Source organism: Entelurus aequoreus, linkage group LG12 (genome assembly GCF_033978785.1).
Source record: "Entelurus aequoreus isolate RoL-2023_Sb linkage group LG12, RoL_Eaeq_v1.1, whole genome shotgun sequence".
Taxonomy (NCBI): domain Eukaryota; kingdom Metazoa; phylum Chordata; class Actinopteri; order Syngnathiformes; family Syngnathidae; genus Entelurus; species Entelurus aequoreus.
Genome location: NC_084742.1, coordinates 6,468,645 through 6,483,644, shown reverse-complemented (window position 1 = coordinate 6,483,644; position 15,000 = coordinate 6,468,645). Strand labels below are relative to the sequence as shown.

The 15,000-nt window shown below is 38.4% G+C and overlaps 1 protein-coding gene across 1 annotated transcript in view; it reads left to right on the top strand.

Moving 5' to 3' along the window:
• Positions 1-2,211: 2,211 nt before the first annotated feature.
• Positions 2,212-15,000, top strand: part of LOC133662586 (protein phosphatase 1H-like) — a 26,162-nt gene continuing 13,373 nt past the window's right edge. The window contains exons 1-3 of the mRNA XM_062066701.1: positions 2,212-2,770; positions 14,586-14,775; positions 14,978-14,994. Coding sequence (XP_061922685.1) covers positions 2,535-2,770; positions 14,586-14,775; positions 14,978-14,994 — 443 coding nt within the window. The 5' untranslated portion in view covers positions 2,212-2,534. The remainder of the gene's footprint in view (positions 2,771-14,585; positions 14,776-14,977; positions 14,995-15,000) is intronic.

Genomic DNA, 15,000 nt, shown 5'->3' with positions numbered 1-15,000 from the left:
TATATATATATATATATATATATATATATATATATATATATATATATATATATATATACATATATATATATATATATATATATATACATACACTACCGTTCAAAAGTTTGGGGTCACATTGAAATGTCCTTATTTTTGAAGGAAAAGCACTGTACTTTTCAATGAAGATAACTTTAAACTAGTCTTAACTTTAAAGAAATACACTCTATACATTGCTAATGTGCTAAATGACTATTCTAGCTGCAAATGTCTGGTTTTTGGTGCAATATCTACATAGGTGTATAGAGGCCCATTTCCAGCAACTATCACTCCAGTGTTCTAATGGTACAATGTGTTTGCTCATTGGCTCAGAAGGCTAATTGATGATTAGAAAACCCTTGTGCAATCATGTTCACACATCTGAAAACAGTTTAGCTCATTACAGAAGCTACAAAACTGACCTTCCTTTGAGCAGATTGAGTTTCTGGAGCATCACATTTGTGGGGTCAATTAAACGCTCAAAATGGCCAGAAAAAGAGAACTTTCATCTAAAACTCGACAGTCTATTCTAGTTCTTAGAAATGAAGGCTATTCCACAAAATTGTTTGGGTGACCCCAAACTTTTGAACGGTAGTGTATATATATATATATATATATATATATATATATATATATATATATATATATATATATATATATATATATATATATATATATATATATATATATGTATATATATATATATATATATATATATATATATATATATATATATATATATATATATATATATATATATATATATATATATATATATATATGTCTTAATTAGATTATCCAAAAAATAGTGCTCGATACCGTGGTAGAGCGTAATATGTATGTGTGGGAAACAATCACAAGACTATTTCATCTCCACAGGCCTGTTTTATGAGGGGTTTCCTCAATCCTCAGGAGATTTTCTCTCTCTATCTTTTTTTCTAGAATTGTTTGTATTTTATTTTTATACTGAATATTGTTTTTGTTCTTTTTTAGTGACAGTGAGTAAATGAATATGCAAAAAAATACAAACTAAATGTTATGGATTTTATTGGTTGGGTGCATTTGTGCAGCTGCAGGATAAATGCAATGAAAGCATGCAAAAGGAAGAACATCACGTTAAATCTGCAGAAGAGGTAGGAAGAAGCAGTGTTTATTTAATCATACGATGATTTTTTTATTATTATTATTTTTTAATTTAATTATTTATTTATTTTAATTTATTTTCCCTAAAAAATGACAACGTTTTGTGTAATTACTAGTGGTTAGTATCCATTTTTTGTGTTTTTTCTTTTAATTTAAAAAATAAAAGCCTGCACTTTGGATACATTGCTATATATTGTGTATAAGTGTTCAAATGTCAAATAAATAGTTATTCTATAACGACATGTAAAGAAGGGATGACAAGACTTTCCCACTAATGGCATACTGGAAAAAATATCAAAGGATAACACTATTTTTAATACTGTTAACAAGCTCAAAACAAAAAACAAAAAAAACATATACCATTTTTTTTTTTGTCCTAAATTAAACATTTAAGCTTACAAATGGCTAAATAAACTAAAATATCAATGCTACAATAGTATTGGCCACGAGAAGAGACCAAACCAATCAGAGCGTGCTGTTCAGTATCGTGGCCACTGATTGGCTCAACTTCAGGAAGCATTTAAAGAGGGTAAATGTGACAAAAGCGTGTTATTTAATGTCGAGAAGGTTCTCATAAAGTTGGAAAATATATTTAGTATTTTATGTTCTAGCAATGAGAATTTTTGATTTATAATATAATGATTCCTACTTCGTGGTCATGTCCGGAACCAATTAACAGCAACAAATGAGGGACTACCGTATATGCTAAGAAAAAAAGCAGCTCATTTTTTTTATTGTTGTGTTGTAAATAGCGTGCTAATGTTAATATGATTAGTTTTCGTAACATATATTATTTTTAGTTAATATTTTAAATTTTGTTAATATACACTTTTTCGGTAGTTTTTAGTTGTTTTCTTGTATGTTTGGAAAAGGCTGTGGGCCAATATATATATATATATATATATATATATATATATATATATATATATATATATATATATATATATATATATATATATATATATATATATATATATATATATATATTTTTTTTTTTTTTTTTTTTTTTTTTTTTTACAGGATGTATCACGGCCGCGTCACGTGACCCGTTAATTCCGCGTTCCCGACGCTGGGGATGTTGTCTCCTGCTCGTTCCATGAAGGCGTGCACGGCTTTGCCTAAGCCATCCTAGCCGCTTTCCTCCACCCTTCCCCGGCGAAGGGTGCCCTGTAAACGTCCGCCATCGATGACGCATTGACCGGACGAGTCGCTCCCCCTCCTTTCCCCCCCCTCCCTTTTTCCTCCATCGTCTGGTTCTCCATCGAACCTGTCGTCGAAGCAGCGCGGCCGAGCTGGGGGGCAATCCGGGGAAAGGGAGCCGCGGCGCCGCGCACCGGCCGCCGGATACCCCTCCGCGACGCGCCACCAATAACATGCTAACCCGGGTCAAGTCCGCCGTGGCCGGCTTCATGGGTGGGATCATGGCCGGGGGCAGCTCCGCCGGAGGCGGCAACCCCGGCTCGGACCTGCCGCTGAAATTCCCGTATATGAGGCCGGAGTTCTTGGGACTATCCCCGGATGAGATCGAGTGCTCCGCGGATCACATGGCCCGGCCCATCCTCATCCTGAAGGAGACCAGGAGATTACCGTGGGCCACCGGATATGCTGAGTAAGTAACCATCGGTGCACACAAAGGGGGTCTGCGGAGGTCTCGTCATGACATCATCATAACAACAATGACTCTCGATGGAGCGCATGCGCAGACCCGCGCATAAACCGCACCTGTTGTGACCTACATGGAGCTATAGCGCTTGTGTGACCTTTCACCTCTGGGTTCGTCATTTTGCGTGCACCTGGCACGGAATTGGTGACTGTTGTGCATGCAAAACATACACAATATTCACTTTCACTTTGTTTTATTTACTTGGAAACTATTTTACATGAATTATTGATGCCTGCAAGGCTGTTCTCATTGACAAGGCAAGTTCATGTACTTATTGGTGGATCATTTATTAATAACCGGCGGCGCTCTGCATTTAAATGCAACTATTCAAGCAAGCTAACAGTGTTCTCCTTGTTGTTATGGACATGGCTCAATTGGTGCCCCGAGCAGAACTTTTGTTATGTGGAACACTTTTTGTTTTTTTGTTAATTTAGTTAGTCGTTACTTTAGTTTTGTACTAATACAAATCCATTGTTCGATGATTTCTTCCAAAATAACAGAAGTGCATAAAAATTTCACGGCCGAATCACGATTCTGATTCATTCCAATTCTAAATGTGAAGTGAATTATATTTATATAGCGTTTTTCTCTAGTGACTCAAAGCGCTTTTACATACTGAAACCCAATACCTAAGTTACATTTAAACCAGTGTGAGTGGCACTGGGAGCAGGTGGGTAAAGTGTCTTGCCCAAGGACACAACGGCATAGACTAGGATGGCGGAAGCAGGGATCGAACCTGGAACCCTCAAGTTGCTGGCACGGCCACTCTACCAACCGAGCTATAGCACCCCTAAATTTTCAAAAATCGATTTTTTTTTTGACTGAATTTTAAAAAAAGGTGTTTTAAGGCCATCTCCATGCAACCAGAAGGATCTTTTTTTTAACTTGTAACCTGTTTTGAAAAAGTTTCATTATAATTATTATACCAGATGGTACATTGCAAGAATCGGTTTGAATCAAGAATCACATTTGACAAGATAGAAAAATAATTGCACATATTTTCCTGAATTGGCACCCTGTACTTCTGCTGGTGCAGCCTAAAAAAACGTATCAGCGACAGAGCAGAAAGAGGTCAAATCTCATACGGAGCAACCTGTCATTCATTAATTGACATTTGTACCGTATGTTTTGGACCATTGGGTGCTCAGGATGATAGGGCACATTTTTTTTCTACATTTAAAACACTTCCTTGTGGTCTACATAACATGTAATAGTGGTTCTTTGGTCAAAATGTTCCATAGTTTATGTTTTACAGATCATCTTTGAGCCGCTTTCTGCACCTTTTTGTAGGCGGTCTTATTTACGTGCGACAGTGTCTTCTCCCCGTCATCATTTTTGTACCGGTAGGTTTTAGCCCTTCCATAGTGAGTCTACTGACAGATGTAAGTTAGAACTGTACGCTACTTCATATTAGAAATGGCAACAGCGGAGGATGAATGCCCCACAACAAGAGGATAGAGAAAAAGAAGGAGCTTATTGACTATGGCGCAGAGTACAATGGCGGGCGCGTGCAAATTTTCAGGACTTAAATCACAAATACACAACAGCAGGTACCAATAGGTAAGAATAGTTGGTTTTGCATGTTGTTGCAAAACAAAGCAGATAATGTCTCCTAATAGGTGCCATTTTGGGGTCCTTATACACACACTATAAAAACTACCTGTGTGTTGAAGCACAGCAGGTCTGAGTGATGCGACAATCCATCAAGCAGAGCAGCTTCGTTAGTCGTACCAAAACATTTTGACAGATTTTTGAGCTCTGTGTGTAATATTCTATAATCTCAATGAAACATCGAAGTTTCGGACTTGCTTGCTAGCGTCATTTTCTGAACAGGCGTCAACCATACTTGCCAACCCTCCCGATTTTCCCGGGAGACTCCCGGATTTCAGTGCCCCTCCCGAAAATCTCCCGGGGCAACCATTCTCCCGAATTTCTCCCGATTTCCACCCAGACAACAATATTGGGGGCGTGCCTGAAAGGCACTGCCTTTAGCGTCCTCTCCAACCTGTCGTCGCGTCCGCTTTACCTCCACACAAACAGCGTGCCGGCCCCGTCACTTGGTCAACAGCCATACAGGTCACACTGAGGGTGGCCGTATAAACAACTTTAACACTGTTACAAATATGCGCCACACTGTGAACCCACACCAAACAAGAATGACAAACACATTTCGGGAGAACATCCGCACCGTAACACAACATACCGTATTTCCTTGAATTGGCGCAGGGAATATAGTATTCGCACGTCTAGAATTACAGCCGGGTCAAACTCGTTTCTCAAAATAATTAACGCATGCTTGGCCTTATCGCCGGTTCATTATTAACGCCGGATCAAATTCTTTTCGCAAAATATTAATTTTATTATCGCATGTCTATAATTTTCGCCGGGTCAAACTCGTTTCGCAAAATATTTAGCGTATGTCTAGAACTTCCGCCGGGTCAAATTCGTTACGTCACGAGTGACGATTTACCTGTCCTCATTTTCAAAATGGAGGAAGCTGATTTCAGTAGTTTACAATCGCACAAAGGAAAAAAGATAAAGAGTTATTCACTAGGATTTAAGGTCCAAGCTATTGAATACCGGTACGGTATGCTAAAAAGAACAGTAAGCAGCTATGTTTTATTAATATACCGTATCTGCGTGTGTCAAATACGGTATGAGTCATTAAATGACTCCCGCCTCCTGGTGGTAGAGGGCGCTGGTGATCCTTCTTGCGACTTCCGGTACTGCAGAAGAAGTGACAACACGCAGCAACAGATCGTCTTTTTTTTCCTCTCGCCTGAACTTTTAACATGGAGGATTACATACCGGTATCTAAAATAAAACAGTTTTCTAAACTGGACTTTCAATCGAAGCAGGAGGTAATAATTAAAGGAATATCTCCATCGAGACAGAGAGACTTTTAAAACGGAAGAAAGAAAATAAGGAAGACTTCTATAAACAAGTTATCGATGCTTTTGGTCAGAAGGAGCTGCAAATGGACTCCATTTATAAGTACAGGTAAGACCATAATAACGCTTTTTTTTTATTAAATGTGCTTTTCATGATGGTATGCTTACATCACACTCAAAGCGCACGCCTAAATTTACCGCATTCCTTTTGGTAAACGCCGGAGTGAGAAGAGGTTTTAAAATAATTAGCGCATGCACAGCCATCCCGCAGGCTTCCGGTAAACGCCGGAGTGACAGGAGGTTTTAAATTAATTAGCGCCCCTGCGGCTATTCAAGGAAATACGGTAAACACAACAGAACAAATACCCAGAAACCCTTGCAGCACTAACTCTTCCGGGACGCTACAATATACACCACCCGCTACCACCAAACCCCGCCCCACCCCGCCCCCCCCCCCATCTCCCGAATTTGGAGGTCTCAAGGTTGGCAAGTATGGCGTCAACTTGCAGTCCCTACGTATCTCTTAAGTGTGACAGACTGGTCACACATATCATTACACCACATACCAAATAAAACTGCGTCGAGATCAGTAAGCACAACCAGAATTAATCCGTGCATTTGGCTTATAAGGCACACCGTGCATTTTTGAGAAAATGAAAGCATTGTAGTCCGAAAAATACGGGATTTAATTTAAGCTTCTTCACGCAAAACAAGGCCCTCCACAGATCGAAGGGCCCTACGCACAATGCATGATCTGCATATAGGGAGGGGGATGACCCTGTTTATGATGCAGTCAATTATTGGAATATTCATGTTGTTTAAATTTTTAACTCAAAATACAATATAGAACTCCTTTAAGGCACGGTTCTAAGGCTTTTTAGAGGTCTAAGGCATTTTGTGTAGTCATTGACTGTACAAAAAATGGTGATGTCCAATGTGAATGCAATCTGACCCACATGCAGACACGCCATCATGACATCGAACGTTCTGCAGTGTTTACGGTAGTAAACATGGCTCCAATTCTAGTAGGTCTCAGTCCTGGCACATTTTTTGGCAGTTTCAAGGATTTTGTGCAATCAAAGTCGACATTTTCTGAACGAAATGATTGCGCATACAAGATTAAAAAGGAAGAGGGCAAGAATTTTGGCTCTCGCAGTTTGTGGGACATTTGCTACAACGTCTGCTCCAAAGAGCGTGTGGGCGAGCAGTGAGAGACGGTATTGGTGGAGCATTGACGTGAGTTCCTAAAACATATTATTTTCACCTGTTTTCTGCTCAGTTTGTCAACTATTTTGCAACCGTCTTTTTTGGCGAAGGAATATGACGCTTATCGCTTTTTGATGACATATTAGTCGGATGAAAACTGTATCATTATATACGTTTTTTTATATTGCTCAATATTTTCATGGATAAATGTTCACTGTTTAAAATAGATCAGGGGTATCCAAACTAAGTGCGACCCACCAGCTTCTTCAATTTGGCCGCGAGACGTCATGAGTTCAACAAAGCATTGCGGAGTACTTCCAAATGAATGTTAAACACTAGGCAGTTTCTGAATGCTACATATTTGCTGCCATCTTGTAGACATTGTGATTAAATCAGATCAATAACCCAATGGGACAATGAGAAACCTTGGAGGGGACCGCAGTTGTGGGGACCCCCCCCCCCTAGGCAGGCCCGGCCCTAACCAATCTGGCGCCCTAGGCAAGATTTTAGATGCCCCCCCCCCCCACATCGGCAGTGAAGTGTATATACTCACAAGAAACCGAATAGCTTTGTCTTTGACCTTTTTTTTTACTTAAAGAAAGCAAATTAACAATCAGAATAGTTAACAAGATAAAAAAAAATATGGATAAATAAATGAATACAAAAAATAAAAAATGAATATATGAAATACAATATTTTTTACATACATAAACACAAAATAAAACGTGTCAACAAGTTGCATAAAATAAATTAAAAATACAATATAAATAAGGCACTGCACAAAACAAGATATCAAACCAGTATGACTTCAACAACTATATTACAAAAAAGGGGATCCTACAGAGTTCTCTATTTGTGCTTTTTAATATTGCATTAACTAGAATGACTTACAAATTACTGTACACCAGGGAGTACTGTAATTACCTAACGTTACATTATTATTTTCCATAACAATTTAGGCCCCTCCACAATATTAACCCGACGTTAAAACAGAACTAGCTATTTGTTGATTATAGCAATTGCCGAATCATGTAACATTAGCTTAATGCTAAAAAGCCAGGTTACTATCACATTCTGTAACAGACAAATAATTTCATGTAGGCTAACGTTACCTACCTGCTACCTCTGTCTTTTTCTCGTTTCTCCTCTTCTTTTCTCTTTTTTCTTCCCTGGGCACCTGACAGTTTTGGCCGTTTTGACATCTTGTGTTGATTTTTTGATGTGGGACGTCCAAAAAGAGTCATGATACGGGAAGGGAGGGGGCGCACCGTGCCGGAGGAGGGGGGGTGTAATGTTGTAACAAATAATATTTCTATTAAATAGGCTTTACTTTGCATTTTAATTAACGTCAGATTATTTTATGTATTTAGAAATTATAGTACCAACTTTTTTTTTTTTTTTTTTTTTTTTTCCTCCAACATTTGTGGCACTGGCGTGGCGCCCCCTGATGGACGGCGCCCTTAGCATTTGCCTATACGGCCTATGCCACGGGCCGGCCCTGCCCCTAGGCGACCAGTGCAATGGATGTCGAGTGGATCTAGCATAATATTGTGAGAGTCCAGTCCATAGTGGATCTAACATAATAGTGAGAGTCCAGTCCACAGTGGGGCCAGCAGGAAACTACCATCCCGAGCGGAGACAGGTCAGCAGCGCAGAGACGTCCCCAACCGATGCACAGGCGAGACTTTGGACAGCCAGCGCTTCATCCGTGGCCACCGAACTTGTGCCCCCCCCTCCATGAAGGATATAAGATAAATATTCATAAACGATTTCTATTTACATTTTGAGGCGGTGCAGTGCTCGAGGAGCATGTTGATACACGCAAGCCTCCATACCAGCAGGTGGCAGTGTAACAGGACACAATTATTTGTTGAATTTTGTATTGTCATGTAGGGCTGGGCGATATATCGAATATACTCGATATATCGCGGGTTTGTCTCTGTGCGATATATAAAATGACTATATCGTGATATTCGAGTATACGTTCTCATGCAGTTGCTTTTAGCTGCGGGCATTACACTGCATGCTCTTAACACTCTTTCTTGTCTCTCCTTCTCACAGAGACTTAAAACAAGCGCACCTTCTTACATACGTCACATACTGTCGCGCGTGCAACGTCACATGCTCTGCCATATTTATTAATGAAGTCACAAAGTGCATTATTTTTTTTAACATGCCTCAAAACAGCAGCTTGGAATTTGGGACATGCTCTCTCTGAGAGAGCATGAGGAGGTTGAGGTGGGCGGGGTCGGGGGGGGGGGGGGGTAGCGGGGAGTGTATATTGTAGCGTCCCGGAAGAGTTAGTGCTGCAAGGGTTTCTGGGTATTTGTTGTGTTGTGTTTATGTTGTGTTACGGTGCGGATGTTCTCCCGAAATGTGTTTGTCATTCTTGTTTGGTGTGGGTTCACAGTGTGGCGCATATTTGTAACAGTGTTAAAGTTGTTTATGCGGCCATCCTCAGTGTGACCTGTATGGCTGTTGACCATGTATGCCTTGCATTCACTTGTGTGTGTGAAAAGCCGTGGATATTATGTGATTGGGCCGGCACGCAAAGGAAGTGCCTTTAAGGTTTATTGGCGCTCTGTACTTCTCCCTACGTCCGTGTACACAGTGGCGTTTTAAAAAGTCATAAATTTCACTTTTTGAAACTGATACCGATAATTTCCGATATTACATTTTAAAGCATTTATTGGCCGATAATATCGGCAGTCCGATATTATCAGACATCTCTATGTATAACACATCTTGTAAATAATTAATTTCATTTTTAGATAAATTCAAGAGCAAAAAAAAAGGGCCTAAAAATGGAAGAAAAATGCATTTTAGCAGCAAAGGGATATTTTCATGGCCCACATTTCAAATTGTGAGCAAAATATTGTTGGAAATGTATTTTTACAGACAGGGGAATGCCGTAGCTCTTACTGGATAAAGTCTCGCAGCTAAAAAGCAAACCAGGGCTCCAAAATGACCCCGGAGTCAAAGTGCTGCTGTCTGCTGATCCAGCACGAGTCAGGCAGATGTTTGCAGACTGTTGCCAAACGTTAATGCTGCGTTCCATTTGTTGCACTCTGAGGAGGAATTAGGTTTAATGGGAAGAAAAGCTGCGTAAGCGTGCGCCTTTTGGAAGCAGAAATCAAGTAAATTAATTCACTTAATCAAAAAAAAAAACAAATGTAAGGATTTTGAGGCGTCAAATGTGCATGGCAGTATGTACAGGTGTTATATAATCGAGCGTATAGACCACCGTCTCATCCTGTGAGTCAGGGATGCTGCCCAGCACTAAACAACCCACAGTCGGCGTCTAAAAATAGTCATGCTAATTTTCTTTCCAACACACACGCGCCCTCCAGAGACGTCTGATGGCGAGCCGCTCTCACTTTTATGATACCCGTATTTTTCGGACTATAAGTCGCAGTTTTTTTCATAGTGCGACTTATACTCTGGAGCGACTTATATGTGAAATTATTAACACATTACCGTAAAATATCTAATAATATTATTTAGCTCATTCACGTAAGAGACTAGACGTATAAGATTTCATGGGATTTAGCGATTAGGAGTGACAGATTGTTTGGTAAACGTATAGCATGTTCTATATGTTATAGTTATTTGAATGACTCTTACCATAATATGTTACGTTAACATACCAGGCACGTTCTCAGTTGGTTATTTATGCCTCATATAACGTACACTTATTCAGCCTGTTGTTCACTATTCTTTATTTATTTTAAATTGCCTTTCAAATGTCTATTCTTGGTGTTGGGTTTTATCAAATAAATTTCCCCAAAAAATGCGACTTATACTCCAGTGCGACTTATATATGTTTTTTTCCTTCTTTATTGTGCTTATACTCCGAAAAATACGGTAGTTTTTTGTGTAAATCTAAAGTCATGGATATTGGTATTTGTTGCTTTCTTGCTAGCATGCTAACTGTTTGTAAATTAGCATTTTAGAGCCAATTTTCTAAGTAAAAAAAAAAAAAAAGTCATGGATATTGTTAATTGGTGCTATCTTGCTGCATGCTAACTGTTAATATGTTAGCAGTTTAGTAAATTGCGTTGGTATAAAACTAAAGTCATAGATATCGTTACTTGATGCTATCTTGCTAGCATGGTAATTGTTTTAGTATCTTAGCATTTTAACAAATTTTGTAGGTACAAAACTAAAGTCATGATATTGTTACTTGGTGCTATCTTGCTGCATGCCAACTGTTAGTATGTTAGCAATTTAGTCAATTTTGTTGGGACAAAACTAAAAGTCATGGATATTGTTACTTGGTGCTTTCTTGCTCGCATGAAACCTATTCGTATGTTAACATTTTAGCCGATTGTATAGGTATAAAACTTAAAGTCATGGATATTGTTAATTGGTGCTATCTTGCTGCATGCTAACTGTTAGTATGTTAGCAATTTAGTCAATTTTGTTGGGACAAAACTAAAAGTCATGGATATTGTTACTTGGTGCTATCTTGCTCGCATGCAACCTGTTCGTATGTTAACATTTTAGCCGATTTTATAGGTATAAAACTTAAAGTCATGGATATTGTTAATTGGTGCTATTTTGCTGCATGCTAACTGTTAGTATGTTAGCAATTTAGTCAATTTTGTTCAGACAAAACTAAAAGTCATGGATATTGTTACTTGGTGCTTTCTTGCTCGCATGCAACCTATTCATATGTTAACATTTTAGCCAATTTTATAGGTATAAAACTTAAAGTCATGCATATTGTTAATTGGTGCTATCTTGCTGCATGCCAACTGTTAGTATGTCAGCAATTTAGTCAATTTTGTTGGGACAAAACTAAAAGTCATGGATATTGTTACTTAGTGCTTTCTCGCTCGCATGCAACCTGTTCGTATGTTAACATTTTAGCCGATTTTATAGGTATAAAACTTAAAGTCATGGATATTGTTAATTGGTGCTATATTGCTGCATGCTATCTGTTAGTATGTTAGCAATTTAGTCAATCTTGTTGGTATAAAAATAAAAGTCATGGATATTGTTACTTGGTGCTATTTTGCTAGCATGGTAACGGTTAGTATGTTAGCATTTTAGCTAATTATATGAATACAACTAAAATTCATGGTTATTGTTCGGTGCTAGCGTATTAGCTGTTAATATGTTAGCATTTTTGCCAATTTTATAGGTATAAAAGTAAAAGTCATGGGTTTTGTTATTTGGTGCTATCTTGTTGCATGCTGTATATTAGTATGTTAGCAATTTAGTAGGTATAAAACTAAAAGTCATAGATAGTGTTATTTGGTGCTATCTTGCTAGCATGCTAACTGTTAATATGTTTGCATTTTAGTCATTTTTGTTGGTATAAAACTAAAAATCGTGGCTATTGTTACCTGGTGCTAGCTTGTTAGCATGCTAACTGTTAGTATGTGTACCATTTTAGCCAATTTTGTAGGTAAAAGTCATAGATATTGTTAGAGATGTCCGATAATGGCTTTTTTTTTGCCGATATCCGATATTCCGATATTGTCCAACTCGTAATTACCGATTCCGATATCAACCGATACCGATATAGTTGTGGAATTAACACATTATTATGCCTAATTTTGTTGTGATGCCCCGCTGGATGCATTAAACAATGTAACAAGGTTTTCCAAAATAAGAGAACTTCAACTCAAGTTATGGAAAAAAGTACCAAAATGGCACTGCCATATTTATTATTGAAGTCACAAAGTGCATTATTTTTTTCAACATGCCTCAAAACAGCAGCTTGGAATTTGGGACATGCTCTCCCTGAGATAATCCTGATACCCACTACAACTATGGGAAAAACTACACTTTGACTTTCACAAAGTGTATTATTTTTTATTGTTTTTTAAACATGCCTCAAAACAACAGCTACTAAAACAATGAAGACACACAGCTTCAGTCCAGAGTATACTAGAGCATACTTGCCAACCTTGAGACCTCCGAATTCGGGAGATGGGGGCGGGGGGGTTTGGTGGTAGCGGGGGTGTATATTGTAGCGTCCCGGAAGAGTTAGTGCTGCAAGGGGTTCTGGGTATTTGCTCTGTTGTGTTACGGTGCGGATGTTCTCCCGAAATGTGTTTGTCATTCTTGTTTGGTGTGGGTTCACAGTGTGGCGCAAAGTTGTTTATACGGCTACCCTCAGTGTGACCTGTATGGCTGTTGATCGAGTATGCGTTGCATTCACTTGTGTGTGTGTAAAATCTGCATATATTATGTGACTGGGCTGGCACGTAAAGGCAGTGCCTTTAAGGTTAATTAGCACTCTGTACTTCTCCCTACATCCGTGTACACAGCGGCGTTTTAAAAAGTCAGACATTTTACTTTTTGAAACCGATACCGATAATTTCCGATATTACATTTTAAAGCATTTATCGGCCATCTCTAGTTGTGGCGTTAGCGGCCTTCAAATTTGCCCTTCGAAGGATGCAGACCCTGAATTGAGACACAGCTATGGAATCATCATCCCCAAACTCTATAACAGGGGTCACCAACCTTTTTGAAAGCAAGAGCTACTTCTTGGGTAGTGATTAATGCGAAGGGCTACCAGTTTGATACACACTTAAATAAATTGCCAGAAATAGCCAATTGGCTCAATTTACCTTTAACTCTATGTTATTATTAATAATTAATGATATTTACACTTAATTGAACGGTTTAAAAGAGGAGAAAACATGAAAAAAATGACAATTAAATTTTGAAACATATTTTATGTTCAATTTCGACTCTTTAAAATTCAAAATTCAACCGAAAAAAAGAAGAGAAAAACTTAAAAAAAGATTTTATGGAACATTATTAGTAATTTTTCCTGATTAAGATTAATTTTAGAATTTTGATGACATGTTTTAAATAGGTTAAAATCCAATCTACACTTTGTTAGAATATATAACAAATTGGACCAAGCTATATTTCTAACAAAGACAAATCATTATTTCTTCTAGATTTTCCAGAACAAAAATTTTAAAATAAATTCAAAAGACTTTGAAATAAGATTTAAATTTGATTCTACAGATTTTCTAGATTTGCCAGAATATTTTTTTGGAATTTTAATCATAATAAGTTTGAAGAAATATTTCACAAATATTCTTCGTCGAAAAAACAGAAGCTAAAATGAAGAATTAAATAAAAATGTATTTATTATTCTTTACAATAAAAAATGAAAAAATTACTTGAACATTGATTTAAATTGTCAGGATAGAACAGGAAGGAATTTAAAAGGTAAAAAGGTATATGTGTTTAAAAATCCTAAAATCATTTTTAAGGTTGTATTTTTTCTCTAAAATTGTCTTTCTGAAAGTTATAAGAAGCAAAGTAAAAAAAATTAATGAATTTATTTAAACAAGTGAAGACCAAGTCTTTAAAATATTTTCTTGGATTTTCAAATTCTATTTGAGTTTTGTCTCTCTTAGAATTAAAAATGTCGGGCAAAGCGAGACCAGCTTGCTAGTAAATAAATACAATTTAAAAAATAGAGACAGCTCACTGGTAAGTGCTGCTATTTGAGCTATTTTTAGAACAGGCCGGCGGGCTACTCATCTGGTCCTTACGGGCTACCTGGTGCCCGCGGGCACCGCGTTGGTGACCCCTGCTCTATAACCATCATGCCCAACCCGACTCGGCGGGCGACAAGCCCGAAAATAAGCCTCAGCTTGTCATGCAATCCCCTGTCTCCTACACAGAGTGATTAATGCCGGGAAGAGCGCTCTGAACGAGGACCAGGCGTGCTGCGAGGTGGTGGTGGTGAGGAGGAGACCCATGAGCTACTGCCCACCGTCCACCCCAAGCAGGACCCCGACCGCCAAGAGACGCAACTCCCTGCCCAATGGGGAGGGCCCTGGGCTGCGCTTGGAGCACGGCAAGCTGGGAGAGGTATGTTGCTTTCTTTTGAGGTACAGAAAAGAGCCTTATATACAAAATAGGAATAATAGAGAATGGAGAAAAGCACTGGACTGAGAATTGAGCCTTGGGGAACCCCAGAAGGAACGGGAATATTTTTGTGAATAAAACCTATGTTCTTGTTTAGATTAGATTTGAAGGACAAAAGGTCATATCCTGGGGTGTGTGTTTACAGGACAACGAGGGACTCGTGTTCCA